At 43.3% G+C, this 15,749-nt stretch overlaps 1 protein-coding gene across 1 annotated transcript in view; it reads right to left on the bottom strand.

The window, feature by feature from the left end:
* The window catches only part of LOC142313130 (uncharacterized), an 89,650-nt gene that overhangs the window by 16,852 nt on the left and 57,049 nt on the right, over positions 1–15,749 (bottom strand). Inside the window, 1 exon segment of the mRNA XM_075352117.1 lies at positions 8,201–8,911. Coding sequence (XP_075208232.1) covers positions 8,201–8,911 — 711 coding nt within the window.

Raw genomic sequence — 15,749 nt, 5'->3', positions numbered from 1 at the left:
CAGTGACGATCCCCTACGATCCCTCCTCTTCCTTCTCAGAAGATCCTGGCCACATGTGCAGAGCGGCTCTCAGCCGTCTCCTTGCTAGTAGTGACACTGAGCTTACTGCAGCTCACACTGCCGTGCTTTGGACCCGGGGAGTGTGAGTGCAGCATTTCTGCAACCACACTCTTCACATGGAGGGTTTGCACTTCCAGAAAATGGGGGATACGTTCTCTGAGTGTGCCCCCCATATTCTGGAAGGTCCAGAGTTGTCATAAGACCTCCAAAATGGATTACGGCGGACCGGATTTTTTTTTTCTTTTTAATAAATTGATGAAGGAGGGAATGTAAGAGAATTTTTTTTTTTTACTACTGACTAAGTTGTGATGTCGGGTATCTGAAAGACGCCATGACATGATTAACCCTAACCCCAACAACCCCATTTATTACCCCATTTGGCACCACACCAGGGCAACAGGCAGAGCCGTGCAAAGTGCCAGGATTAGCGCATCTAATGGATGCGCCCCTTCTGGGCGGCTGTGGCCTGCTATTTTTAGGCTGGGAAGGGCCAAATAACCATGGTTATTTCCATCCTGAGAATACCAGACCACAGCTGTCCACTTTAGCTTGGCTGGTAATCCAATTTGGGGGGGACCCCACTTTTTTTAATTATTTATAAAGAATTAAAAACAAACAGCATGGAGACACCTCCATTTTGGAATACCAGCCAAGGTGAAGCTGCCAGCTCTTGTCTGCAGCTGTCTGCTTTACCCTAGCTGTTTTTTTTTTTGTTTTTTGGGGGGCTAAATACAAGGTTAAACACCATTTAGTGCCACATGAAAGTTACTAAAGGGTGCCAGCTTAGAATATGAAGTGGGGTGGGACATTATATATGTGTTTGACATCTATTTATCTAGCCAGCCATCCATCCATCCACCAATCCATCCATCCTAGCTTATTAGGCTATGTGCCCACGATCATGACTTGCAGCGGTTTGGACGCAGAATGTTTTGACTGCGATCATGTGCAGTACAAGCGCAGTGGCGGGATGTTTAGAAATCTCCTGCCCACTGTGCTTCTTTTCTCTGCAGCATAAACTAACCAGCGGTGCAGCTTCCTGAGACGCAGGATGTCAGTTTATGCTGTGGAGATGAGAATGTTTTTCACAGGGAGAATAAAGTCCGCAGTGGCCTGAACCCGGATCGTGAACACGGGCAGCTGCATTCTCGTGTGGACAACACTGGCATCTTCACAAAATGGCTGACACTGCGTCCTAGATGCAGTGTCAACGAATCGTGGGGACACAGCCTAAAAGTGAGAAATTTGGCACTACAGCAACATTTTTGTGAACTACCTGCTCACTATACCCTTGAATAAAATTCTTGAGTGGTCTAGTGTCCAAAATGGGGTCACTTGTAGGGGTTTCTGCTGTATAGGTACCTTATGGGCCCTGCAAATGCGACATGGTGCCCGCAATTTATTTCAACTTTTCTAAAATTCACATAGTGCTCCTTCTGTTCCGAGCCCTCCTGTTTGTCCAAACAGAGGTTTTTAGCCACATGTGGAGTATCACTGAGCTCTTAACAATTTGTATAACTGTGGCATCTACTTTTTGGTGTGTCCTCTTGAAAAAGTGAGAAATTTGGTGCTGAAGCAACATTTTTGTTAAAAAAATGAAAATTTTCAATATTATGAGCTAAGGTTATCAAATTCTGTGAAGTACCTGTGGGTTCAAAATGCTCAATATACCCCTGGATAAAATCCTTGAGGGGTTTAGTTTTCAGAATGGGGTCACATATGGGGAGCTCTAATGTATAGGTATCTCAAGGGCTCTCCAAACGCGACATGGAGTTTTCTAATGATTCAGCAAATTTTACAGTCAAATGGCGCACCTTCCCTTCCGAGCCCTGCCATGTTCCCAAACAGTTGTTTTCCACCACATGTGAGGTATCTGCATACTCAGGAGACATTGCACAATAAATTTTATGGTGCATTTTTCCGGTTACCCTTGTGAATACAGTGGAACCTCGCTGAACAAGTAACCCAGTTAGCGAGTACTTTGCTTAACGAGCAAAGCTTGCTGTAAATTTGTAACTCAGTTTATAAGCAAGCTTTGCCTTAAAAGCAAAATACTCACAGCGCACACTTCCGGTTCCGTACATCTAACCCGCTCTTGCAGTCCGCACAAACACAAACACACACAAACACGCATGCACACACACATATTATGCTCACCTTACCTTCCGTTGCATCGCCAGCCTCATGGTTCTTGTAGTTCGCCACTACAGGATGTGTATCGGGTAACCATCGCGACGAGGGATGAACTTCCGCTGTCAGCCACTACTCAAAGGCAACGCGCTGACCAGTCAGAGGCAAGCGGCTCCTGCCTTTGACATCAGCGCTCTGGCAGTGAAAGTTCCTCCCTCGTCGCGATGGTTACCTGATACACAGCCTGTACCTGTGAATTGCAAGATCCAGGAGGCCGGCGATGAAATGGAAGGTAAGATGAGCATAATATGTGTGTGTGTGTGTGTGTGTTTGTACGTGTGTGGAATGGCACACTAGGGGACCAGGATGTGACATTTAACAAGTTGTGGGATGAATTGTCTGCATTGCGATGATTTCCTATGGGAAATCTTGCTTTGCTGAACGAGTAACTTGGTTAACAAGCACACTCCCAGAATGGATTGTTCTCGTTAACCAAGGTTCCACTGTAAAAGCTATCTGGATAAAGTAACAATTTTGTGGTAAAAATGTATTTTTTTTATTTTCACGACTCAACGTTATAAAATTCTATGAAGCCTCCGGGGGTTCCAGGTGCTCACAAATCATCTAGAGAAATTCCTCGAGGGGTCAAGTATCCAGAATGTGGTCACTTGTGGGGGTTTCTGCTGTTTAGTTATTTTAGGGGCCCTACAAATGCTACATGGGACCCGCAATCTATTTCAGCCAAATTTGCTTAACACAATTCTAATATTGCTCCTTTCATTCCGAGCCCTTCCATTTGTCCAAACAGAGGTTTCTGACCACATATGGGGTGTCACCGCGCTCATGAGAAAGTGGGTAATAAACTGCGGCGTCCACTTTTTGGCGTTACCTCTCGAAACTTGTCAAAGTGACACTCGTCAGAATTGTAGAAAATGGCCGAGTCATGAAGTACAAAACTGGCTCCATTCTTAAAGGAGTTGTCCGACATTAGCTTAACAAAAATTTTTGAGTTTATCTGTGCTGTATTGTCATATAAATCACACCTACATTGTTATTTTTTGTTTTCTAACTTTTGTTCCTCTTGAATTATCCCTTTATTCTCTGCAGCTCTTGTTTACATTCAGCTCCAACAAACATGACCACTTCCTGTGCAAAACCTCAGTCAGAGCTGTCACCACCCACCCCAGTGTCCAGCCTCGCCCCCTGCCCGCCCCCTGCACACACATTCCATGTCAGTATATTCTGCCCCAGCACCTGACCTGGTATCATTACAGCATTGAAAATAACAACCCCACATCGGGCTCTGCACCACACACATATGGCTCTGCACGCACACGCACACATATGGCTCTGCACCGCACACATATGGCTCTGCACCGCACACGCACACATATGGCTCTGCACCGCACACGCACACATATGGCTCTGCACCGCACACGCACACATATGGCTCTGCACCGCACACGCACACATATGGCTCTGCACCGCACACATATGGCTCTGTATCGCACACATATGGCTCTGCACCGCACACGCACACATATGGCTCTGCACCGCACACATATGGCTCTGTACCGCACACATATGGCTCTGCACCGCACACGCACACATATGGCTCTGCACCGCACACGCACACATATGGCTCTGCATACGCACACGCACACATATGGCTCTGCACCGCACACATATGGCTCTGCACCGCACATATATGGCTCTGTACCGCACACATATGGCTCTGCACCGCACACGCACACATATGGCTCTGCACCACACATATATGGCTCTGTACCGCACACGCACACATATGGCTCTGTACTGCACACGCACACATATGGCTCTGCCCACGCACACATATGGCTCTGCACCGCACACGCACATATGGCTCTGCACTGCACACATATGGCTCTGCACCGCACACATATGGCTCTGTACCGCACACATATGGCTCTGCACCACACACGCACACATATGGCTCTGCACCGCACACATATGGCTCTGTACCGCACACATATGGCTCTGCACCGCACACATATGGCTCTGCACCGCACACGCACACATATGGCTCTGCACCGCACACATATGGCTCTGTACCGCACACATATGGCTCTGCACCGCACACGCACACATATGGCTCTGCACCGCACACATATGGCTCTGCACCGTACACATATGGCTCTGCACAAAAAACCATAGTCAGCTCACCCCTCTTCACTCTCAGACTCCAACCGATGCAGGGAACGCCCAGGCCCGGGCGGAAAGACAACTTGAAAAAAGGCAAATATCCAGCATCCAGGAGGGTAGTAGATTAAAACTTGCTTTTATTAGACAAGTAAAAACAAAATGTAGTCCAGTAAGCACAGAGGCACAAGTTTTAGGCGTGAAAACCAACGCGTTTCGACCAGAGCGTCTTATTCATGGCATGTGAATTACCCCAAAACTGACACCATATAAAGGGAGGCACACATTATACGTCATTGGCAAGGCTGAGTGCTTAATTAAAATTAAAACAGGTGCAAGTCCCAGTGCAATATAGACATATGGGACTGGAGTAAAAACATATGTGTGGAAAACCGCAGTTTGAAGTACAAAATTTACATAGACATATAATTGAAAAAGTAAAACACAGATCAGAGTTATAGTTTACAGAGGATTTGGGAACAGACGAATGAATATGCATATGCATATGTATGCTTCATTTAAAAAAATTGTAGTGAAGCATTAAAAAAGGCAAGAAAAAGAATTTATTATTATTATTTCAACATGTTATAGAAATGGAGCCCGCTGGATATTCAGACTGTGCGATATTGTAGCAACAAATCCGAAAATCCTGCTGGATTCCGTCATTGATGTGTTTACTCTGATGGAACCGGCCAGATATTCAGACTGTGCGGTATTGTGGCACCAGATCCGAGAGTGTTGCTTGATTCCATCATTGATATAAATGTTCTGGTGGTTCAGTCAATACCTTGGTCGATTGAAATAAATGTAAGTGAAACAGTCATGATGTTATATGTATTGTCAGTTGGGGCATCCGACAAGAGCCATGCAAATATCATAGGTAACATACTCGTAGTATATCATAAGTAGTGGATTTAACATGAGATGATTTCCTATGATAGATTACAAGCCATAAATGGCATTCAATACAAATTTAATACAAGTTTAAATGTCCTACATGAGATTTTATATAGATAAAAATTAATTATCTCAATTGTTTTTTAGCAAGTTTGTACCCCGTGCAAAAATTATTGATGCAACGGGAGGATCACTCGCAGGACAGTAAAAAATTTTTTAATTATCCACGAGTGGAACCTATAGGTATATGCAGAGCTCCTGGTATATATAGCAAATAGCTCTCTATTGCACATAATTTTTGTATGTTGGGAGAATTTTTTATCTCATATAATAGTGAGATGTATTTTTTATATATATTTTTTTGCTATATAAGTGATTTGAATAATATCATGACATTGGGAAAAATACGAAAACACATGAATAAATACTTTTATTGAAATAAGTTGTCTTTATTATTTATAATGAATTACTTAGGAGTATTGCAGAATTAAATCCTGCCGGATGTTCAGACCATGCGGTATCCTGGTACCAAGCCTGAAGATCCAGAAGGATTCTCTATTCAGGAGTTTTCTTCTGTGATCTCCTCCTCTTACTGGCTTGATCACTTTTTCGATACCCATGAATGTAAATGAGTCCAAACATCTATTGTGGGTATTCACAAAGTGTCGTGAGACAGCTGAAATATTGGAGGCATTGACATTCAAAGTATCAGACAAGTGCCGCCTGATCCTTATTTTGAGCGAACTCCCGGTGCATCCGGTATATTGAATCTTACATAGAGTACATTCAATTAAATAGACCACAAAGGATGTATTGCAATTGATATAATTTTCAATATTATATGTAGAATTTGTATGAGTAGAAGTAATAGTTTTGCTAATTTTTGCGTATTTGCAAGCTGTGCAATAATTGTGGCCACAACGAAAAAATCCCTTGCAGGAAAGCCAGTTCTTATTATTTATCCTAGTGTCAGTGATCATGCTAGGAGATAAAATATTAGCCAGACTCATGGCACGTTTGGCGAGAAATTTAATATCATATTGTTCTAGTATATTAAAGAGATTTTTATCCTGGTGAAGTACTGGAAGATGTTTTTTAATAATTTTCACGATGTCATGATATTGTGGAGAATAGACTGTGCTGAAAGTAATTTTGTTGGAGCTATTATTTCTATGTTTATTTTTATTATTGTTTTTTAGTAAATCGTCTCTATCAATGTTATTTACGATTTTACAAGCTCTTTCTAGGCTCCATTGAGGATAACCCCGATTCCTGAGTTTATTGACAGTTTTGGTACATTCCTGTGGAAAGAGATCAGAAGGGGAACAATTCCTTTTAGTCCTGATTAATTCCCCCACAGGAATGTTTTTAATTGTGTGGGCCGGATGGCAGGAACTGGCCAATAATAGTGAGTTACAATCTGTATCCTTGCTATAAGGTATAGCATCTATATGGTTCTGATTCCCCACCAAAGTGACATCAAGATAGTTAATTTTTTCAGAGTTGGTATGGTATGTGAATTTTAAATTAAAAGGATTGTTGTTGATATACTCAATGAAATTAGGAATAGCCTGCGAGTCCCCCTTCCAAATTAACAGTAGGTCGTCTATGTATCTAGTGTAAAAAACAATATGGTCAAAAAATGGATTATTAAGTGAATCAAAAATATAAACCTCTTCAAAAACAGCCACGACAATGTTAGCTAAAGATGGGGAAAATTTTCCCCCCATACTAACTCCACAACGCTGTAAATAAAATTCCTTGTTAAAAGAAAAATAATTGTGTGTTAAAAGAAAATTAACCGCTGTCACAATATAATCTTGAATGTTAAGTGGATACGAACTGTGTTTGGAAAGAAAAGACTCCAGGCACTCCAAGGCTACATGGTGGGGAATAGACGGATACAAACTCACTATGTCACAAGTGACCCAAATATATTCAGGCTGCCAAATGTGGGAATCCAGATTGTATAGAAGGGCTTTAGTGTCCCTCAGGAACCCGGGGAGATCTTTGACAAGGGGTTGTAGAAAGTGATCAACCCAGGATCCCAATCTTTCTCCCAGTGATCCTATGCCCGAAATTATGGGCCTAAAGGGGGGGGGGAAAACCCCCTTATGGATTTTGGGTAAAGCATGGTAGATAGGGATCACTGGGAAGTCCACCTTTAAATAATCAAATATTTTTTGTGGAAAAATTCCCCTTGTGAGCCCATCTTCCAACAACCTGTCAATTTTATTTTTGAATAGGAGAGTTGGGTCTCCTTTGAGGTGGATGTAAGTATTGGTGTCTTGCAGAATTTCATTATTCAATTGGATGTATAGTGGTAAATCCAAGACAACAATCCCCCCCCCCTTGTCAGCTTCTCTGAAGACAAGATCTTTATTGTCTCTCAGAGATTCTAGTGCTGTTTTTTCAGCAGATGTCATATTGTGAATCGTTATTTTATGAGCCTGATCCAAGTGTATTAGATCATGCTCAATCCTTTCCTGGAAAACGTCCAATATTGGGGGACGAGATTGCAAAGGATAAAAATATGGGTTGGACGTCTTGAAAGATACGTCTGGTAGTTGATCTAATGTCCTGGATTCCGACTGTAATTTTCTCAAATCTGTAAGGTGAACAAGTTCATGAAAACTGGGTATTATATTGTTTTCTCTAGTGTCCATATCTTGATGGAAGCTGATATCATGGTTGGATTCCAAGTCAAAATGACATTTGACTGTTAGATTCCTTGCAAGTTTGTTAATATCAAGGAGTGTGGAAAAAATGTCAAATTTCTTGGTAGGACAGAATTTCAAGCCTTTGGATAGAACAGATAATTGATCACAATTGAGGATTTGTGCAGATAGATTCCATACTGGATATATCAATATCTCTTCTTTTTCTTTCTGCGATCCGGATATCTGTTTCCTCCTATGCTTTCTGCCTCCTCTACGTTGAAGTTTTTTGATGTTTTTTTGGAACTATTGCTGGAGTTGAATGTTCTGCGGTTAGTATCAATCTCAGCTGAGGAGTCAGAAGAATCATCCACAGAATAATTGGTGGAGATAGATGTAGTACTAATGTCTCCAAAGCTAACCCTCCTGGTGCGATTGGTATGAGGTGATTTATTGTAATGTTTGAAATTACCGCGAGTAAAATTGGAAGAGAGACGCCATGTGTAAACTTTGTTGAGTTTATAGTCCTGGAAGTCTCGTTCAAATTTCTTCTTTTTTCTGTCAGCAATTATATTTTCCAAATCATTCAACCGTTTGTTTAAATTAGTTTGCATGCTGATAAAGTCTTTGTGGTTGTTAAAAGACTCCAAAGATTTTTCTGTTTCTAGTATGCGACTTTTAGTATTATCCAATTCTGATGCCTCATATTTGATAATAAGTTCCATCAACTTTATAGAACAGTTCGATAAAATGGAGTTCCAATTGGACATGAAATCCTCTGAATGTGTAGAGAAGGTGGGATTTTTTAGAAGTCTTAGACCCCGTGGTATCATATTTTTATCCACATAAGACTGAAGTGAAGTGGAATCCCACCATAACTTGGTTTCTTTGATTTTGAATTTTTCTAGTGATCTGTATAGTTGTGCAATGTCTTCATTAACTTGTGCATGTGCATTACCCTCAGCAGGTTCAGGTAACGCCTGAGAGGTCTGGACATTAAAAATGGCATTAAATCTGTTTCTCCTATTAGTTGGAAGATCCATAAGAGTGGAGTAAAGTCACAAGGAATTGTGTTAATTTTGATAGTCTATAGTTTAGGGGGGGCACGACAATTAAAGCCAGCCGAATAAACAAAAAACCATAGTCAGCTCACCCCTCTTCACTCTCAGACTCCAACCGATGCAGGGAACGCCCAGGCCCGGGCAGAAAGACAACTTGAGGCCCCCTTTAGGCCCATAATTTCGGGCATAGGATCACTGGGAGAAAGATTGGGATCCTGGGTTGATCACTTTCTACAACCCCTTGTCAAAGATCTCCCCGGGTTCCTGAGGGACACTAAAGCCCTTCTATACAATCTGGATTCCCACATTTGGCAGCCTGAATATATTTGGGTCACTTGTGACATAGTGAGTTTGTATCCGTCTATTCCCCACCATGTAGCCTTGGAGTGCCTGGAGTCTTTTCTTTCCAAACACAGTTCGTATCCACTTAACATTCAAGATTATATTGTGACAGCGGTTAATTTTCTTTTAACACACAATTATTTTTCTTTTAACAAGGAATTTTATTTACAGCGTTGTGGAGTTAGTATGGGGGGAAAATTTTCCCCATCTTTAGCTAACATTGTCGTGGCTGTTTTTGAAGAGGTTTATATTTTTGATTCACTTAATAATCCATTTTTTGACCATATTGTTTTTTACACTAGATACATAGACGACCTACTGTTAATTTGGAAGGGGGACTCGCAGGCTATTCCTAATTTCATTGAGTATATCAACAACAATCCTTTTAATTTAAAATTCACATACCATACCAACTCTGAAAAAATTAACTATCTTGATGTCACTTTGGTGGGGAATCAGAACCATATAGATGCTATACCTTATAGCAAGGATACAGATTGTAACTCACTATTATTGGCCAGTTCCTGCCATCCGGCCCACACAATTAAAAACATTCCTGTGGGGGAATTAATCAGGACTAAAAGGAATTGTTCCCCTTCTGATCTCTTTCCACAGGAATGTACCAAAACTGTCAATAAACTCAGGAATCGGGGTTATCCTCAATGGAGCCTAGAAAGAGCTTGTAAAATCGTAAATAACATTGATAGAGACGATTTACTAAAAAACAATAATAAAAATAAACATAGAAATAATAGCTCCAACAAAATTACTTTCAGCACAGTCTATTCTCCACAATATCATGACATCGTGAAAATTATTAAAAAACATCTTCCAGTACTTCACCAGGATAAAAATCTCTTTAATATACTAGAACAATATGATATTAAATTTCTCGCCAAACGTGCCATGAGTCTTGCTAATATTTTATCTCCTAGCATGATCACTGACACTAGGATAAATAATAAGAACTGGCTTTCCTGCAAGGGATTTTTTCGTTGTGGCCACAATTATTGCACAGCTTGCAAATACGCAAAAATTAGCAAAACTATTACTTCTACTCATACAAATTCTACATATAATATTGAAAATTATATCAATTGCAATACATCCTTTGTGGTCTATTTAATTGAATGTACTCTATGTAAGATTCAATATACCGGATGCACCGGGAGTTCGCTCAAAATAAGGATCAGGCGGCACTTGTCTGATACTTTGAATGTCAATGCCTCCAATATTTCAGCTGTCTCACGACACTTTGTGAATACCCACAATAGATGTTTGGACTCATTTACATTCATGGGTATCGAAAAAGTGATCAAGCCAGTAAGAGGAGGAGATCACAGAAGAAAACTCCTGAATAGAGAATCCTTCTGGATCTTCAGGCTTGGTACCAGGATACCGCATGGTCTGAACATCCGGCAGGATTTAATTCTGCAATACTCCTAAGTAATTCATTATAAATAATAAAGACAACTTATTTCAATAAAAGTATTTATTCATGTGTTTTCGTATTTTTCCCAATGTCATGATATTATTCAAATCACTTATATAGCAAAAAAATATATATAAAAAATACATCTCACTATTATATGAGATAAAAAATTCTCCCAACATACAAAAATTATGTGCAATAGAGAGCTATTTGCTATATATACCAGGAGCTCTGCATATACCTATAGGTTCCACTCGTGGATAATTAAAAAATTTTTTACTGTCCTGCGAGTGATCCTCCCGTTGCATCAATAATTTTTGCACGGGGTACAAACTTGCTAAAAAACAATTGAGATAATTAATTTTTATCTATATAAAATCTCATGTAGGACATTTAAACTTGTATTAAATTTGTATTGAATGCCATTCATGGCTTGTAATCTATCATAGGAAATCATCTCATGTTAAATCCACTACTTATGATATACTACGAGTATGTTACCTATGATATTTGCATGGCTCTTGTCGGATGCCCCAACTGACAATACATATAACATCATGACTGTTTCACTTACATTTATTTCAATCGACCAAGGTATTGACTGAACCACCAGAACATTTATATCAATGATGGAATCAAGCAACACTCTCGGATCTGGTGCCACAATACCGCACAGTCTGAATATCTGGCCGGTTCCATCAGAGTAAACACATCAATGACGGAATCCAGCAGGATTTTCGGATTTGTTGCTACAATATCGCACAGTCTGAATATCCAGCGGGCTCCATTTCTATAACATGTTGAAATAATAATAATAAATTCTTTTTCTTGCCTTTTTAATGCTTCACTACAATTTTTTTAAATGAAGCATACATATGCATATGCATATTCATTCGTCTGTTCCCAAATCCTCTGTAAACTATAACTCTGATCTGTGTTTTACTTTTTCAATTATATGTCTATGTAAATTTTGTACTTCAAACTGCGGTTTTCCACACATATGTTTTTACTCCAGTCCCATATGTCTATATTGCACTGGGACTTGCACCTGTTTTAATTTTAATTAAGCACTCAGCCTTGCCAATGACGTATAATGTGTGCCTCCCTTTATATGGTGTCAGTTTTGGGGTAATTCACATGCCATGAATAAGACGCTCTGGTCGAAACGCGTTGGTTTTCACGCCTAAAACTTGTGCCTCTGTGCTTACTGGACTACATTTTGTTTTTACTTGTCTAATAAAAGCAAGTTTTAATCTACTACCCTCCTGGATGCTGGATATTTGCCTTTTTTCATATGGCTCTGCACCGCACACATATGGCTCTGCACCGCACACGCACACATATGGCTCTGCACACGCACACATATGGCTCTGCACCGCACACGCACACATATGGCTCTGTACCGCACACGCACACATATGGCTCTGCACCGCACACACACACATATGGTTCTGCACCGCACACATATGGCTCTGTACCGCACACACACATATGGCTCTGCACCGCACACGCACACACATGGCTCTGCACACGCACACATATGGCTCTGCACCGCACACGCACACATATGGCTCTGCACACGCACACATATGGCTCTGTACCGCACACACACACATATGGCTCTGCACCGCACACGCACACATATGGCTCTGCACACGCACACATATGGCTCTGCACCGTACACGCACACACATGGCTCTGCACACGCACACATATGGCTCTGCAACGCACACATATGGCTCTGCACACGCACACATATGGCTCTCCAAACCCCCCCCCCATCCCCATCGGGAACACATGTGGAGTACATACTCACCTGTCCTCGGTCCCCGCCGCTCCTGCACGTTCGCCAGCTGTCTGTGCTCTCTTCAGCACAGTGGTGACCTCACCGCTGTGCTGCAGAGAGCACAGACAGCCGGAGGGACAGTGATGAGAAGCTGCGCTGCTTCTCATCAGCACTTTCAAATGTACCGGCATCTGTGATCTGTGATGCCGGTACATTTGAATGTGTGATCCTGAGCAGGGGCCCGGTGCTGGCGCAGACACCACAGCAGCCGGCGCCGCCAGGCCCCGCCCCCAGGTCACGGACCCCCACAGCAGTGCAGGGGGAGGTTACTGGAGAGTAAAAGAGGTGCGGGGGAATGTGTGGGAGGGTGCAGGGAAGGGGGCGGTGACTCCTCGCACTGTAGACACCCAGCAGGGAGGCGACATGCTGTTCCACATTTGCATGTCAACATGGCCCTGCCCATGTTGACATGAAATGACCAGAAGCAGCAAAATCACGGCAGGAGCGGTCACATGACCGCTCTGAGCCGGGGGAGAGGGGCTGACAGCAGGGCAGGTAAGTGGTCTCTATCTACTTACCTGCCCCAATGTAGCCCAATAGGGAAATAAAAAAAAATGTCAAAGAAGCCGGTTAACCCCTTTAAGGGGTTAAACTGAATGTAAATGAGCCGGTCAGGAAGAGCAGGAAACTGGTCCTGAACTGGTTAAAGTTAAAAATAGTTGAGAAATGAAGGGGTTAATGATAATGATGACCCCAAAATAACAGAGACCCTGCACCTACCTCCACCTGCAGAGCCGCACACTAGATATATAATACCCTGCACCTACCTCCACCTGCAGAGCCGCACACTAGATATATAATACCCTGCACCTACCTCCACCTGCAGAGCCGCACACTAGATATATAATACCCTGCACCTACCTCCACCTGCAGAGCCGCACACTAGATATATAATACCCCGCACCTACCTCCACCTGCAGAGCCGCACACTAGATATATAATACCCCGCACCTACCTCCACCTGCAGAGCCGCACACTAGATATATAATACCCCGCACCTACCTCCACCTGCAGAGCCGCACACTAGATATATAATACCCTGCACCTACCTCCACCTGCAGAGCCGCACACTAGATATATAATACCCTGCACCTACCTCCTCCTGCAGAGCCGCACACTGGATATATAATACCCTGCACCTACCTCCACCTGCAGAGCCGCACACTAGATATATAATACCCTGCACCTACCTCCACCTGCAGAGCCGCACACTAGATATATAATACCCTGCACCTACCTCCACCTGCAGAGCCGCACACTGGATATATAATACCCTGCACCTACCTCCACCTGCAGAGCCGCACACTAGATATATAATACCCTGCACCTACCTCCACCTGCAGAGCCGCACACTAGATATATAATACCCTGCACCTACCTCCACCTGCAGAGCCGCACACTAGATATATAATACCCTGCACCTACCTCCTCCTGCAGAGCCGCACACTGGATATATAATACCCTGCACCTACCTCCACCTGCAGAGCCGCACACTAGATATATAATACCCTGCACCTACCTCCACCTGCAGAGCCGCACACTAGATATATAATACCCTGCACCTACCTCCACCTGCAGAGCCGCACACTAGATATATAATACCCTGCACCTACCTCCACCTGCAGAGCCGCACACTAGATATATAATACCCTGCACCTACCTCCACCTGCAGAGCCGCACACTAGATATATAATACCCTGCACCTACCTCCACCTGCAGAGCCGCACACTAGATATATAATACCCTGCACCTACCTCCACCTGCAGAGCCGCACACTAGATATATAATACCCTGCACCTACCTCCACCTGCAGAGCCGCACACTAGATATATAATACCCTGCACCTACCTCCACCTGCAGAGCCGCACACTAGATATATAATACCCTGCACCTACCTCCACCTGCAGAGCCGCACACTAGATATATAATACCCTGCACCTACCTCCACCTGCAGAGCCGCACACTAGATATATAATACCCTGCACCTACCTCCACCTGCAGAGCCGCACACTAGATATATAATACCCTGCACCTACCTCCCCCTGCAGAGCCGCACACTAGATATATAATACCCTGCACCTACCTCCCCCTGCAGAGCCGCACACTAGATATATAATACCCTGCACCTACCTCCCCCTGCAGAGCCGCACACTAGATATATAATACCCTGCACCTACCTCCACCTGCAGAGCCGCACACTAGATATATAATACCCTGCACCTACCTCCCCCTGCAGAGCCGCACACTAGATATATAATACCCTGCACCTACCTCCCCCTGCAGAGCCGCACACTAGATATATAATACCCTGCACCTACCTCCACCTGCAGAGCCGCACACTAGATATATAATACCCTGCACCTACCTCCACCTGCAGAGCCGCACACTAGATATATAATACCCTGCACCTACCTCCACCTGCAGAGCCGCACACTAGATATATAATACCCTGCACCTACCTCCACCTGCAGAGCCGCACACTAGATATATAATACCCTGCACCTACCTCCACCTGCAGAGCCGCACACTAGATATATAATACCCTGCACCTACCTCCACCTGCAGAGCCGCACACTAGATATATAATACCCTGCACCTACCTCCACCTGCAGAGCCGCACACTAGATATATAATACCCTGCACCTACCTCCACCTGCAGAGCCGCACACTAGATATATAATACCCTGCACCTACCTCCACCTGCAGAGCCGCACACTAGATATATAATACCCTGCACCTACCTCCACCTGCAGAGCCGCACACTAGATATATAATACCCTGCACCTACCTCCACCTGCAGAGCCGCACACTAGATATATAATACCCTGCACCTACCTCCACCTGCAGAGCCGCACACTAGATATATAATACCCTGCACCTACCTCCACCTGCAGAGCCGCACACTAGATATATAATACCCTGCACCTACCTCCTCCTGCAGAGCCGCACACTAGATATATAATACCCTGCACCTACCTCCTCCTGCAGAGCCGCACACTAGATATATAATACCCTGCACCTACCTCCACCTGCAGAGCCGCACACTAGATATATAATACCCTGCACCTACCTCCACCTGCAGAGCCGCACACTAGATATATAATACCCTGCACCTACCTCCACCTGCAGAGCCGCACACTAGATAT

Source organism: Anomaloglossus baeobatrachus, chromosome 5 (assembly GCF_048569485.1).
Source record: "Anomaloglossus baeobatrachus isolate aAnoBae1 chromosome 5, aAnoBae1.hap1, whole genome shotgun sequence".
NCBI lineage: Eukaryota > Metazoa > Chordata > Amphibia > Anura > Aromobatidae > Anomaloglossus > Anomaloglossus baeobatrachus.
This window is presented reverse-complemented; position numbering and strand designations above follow the sequence as displayed.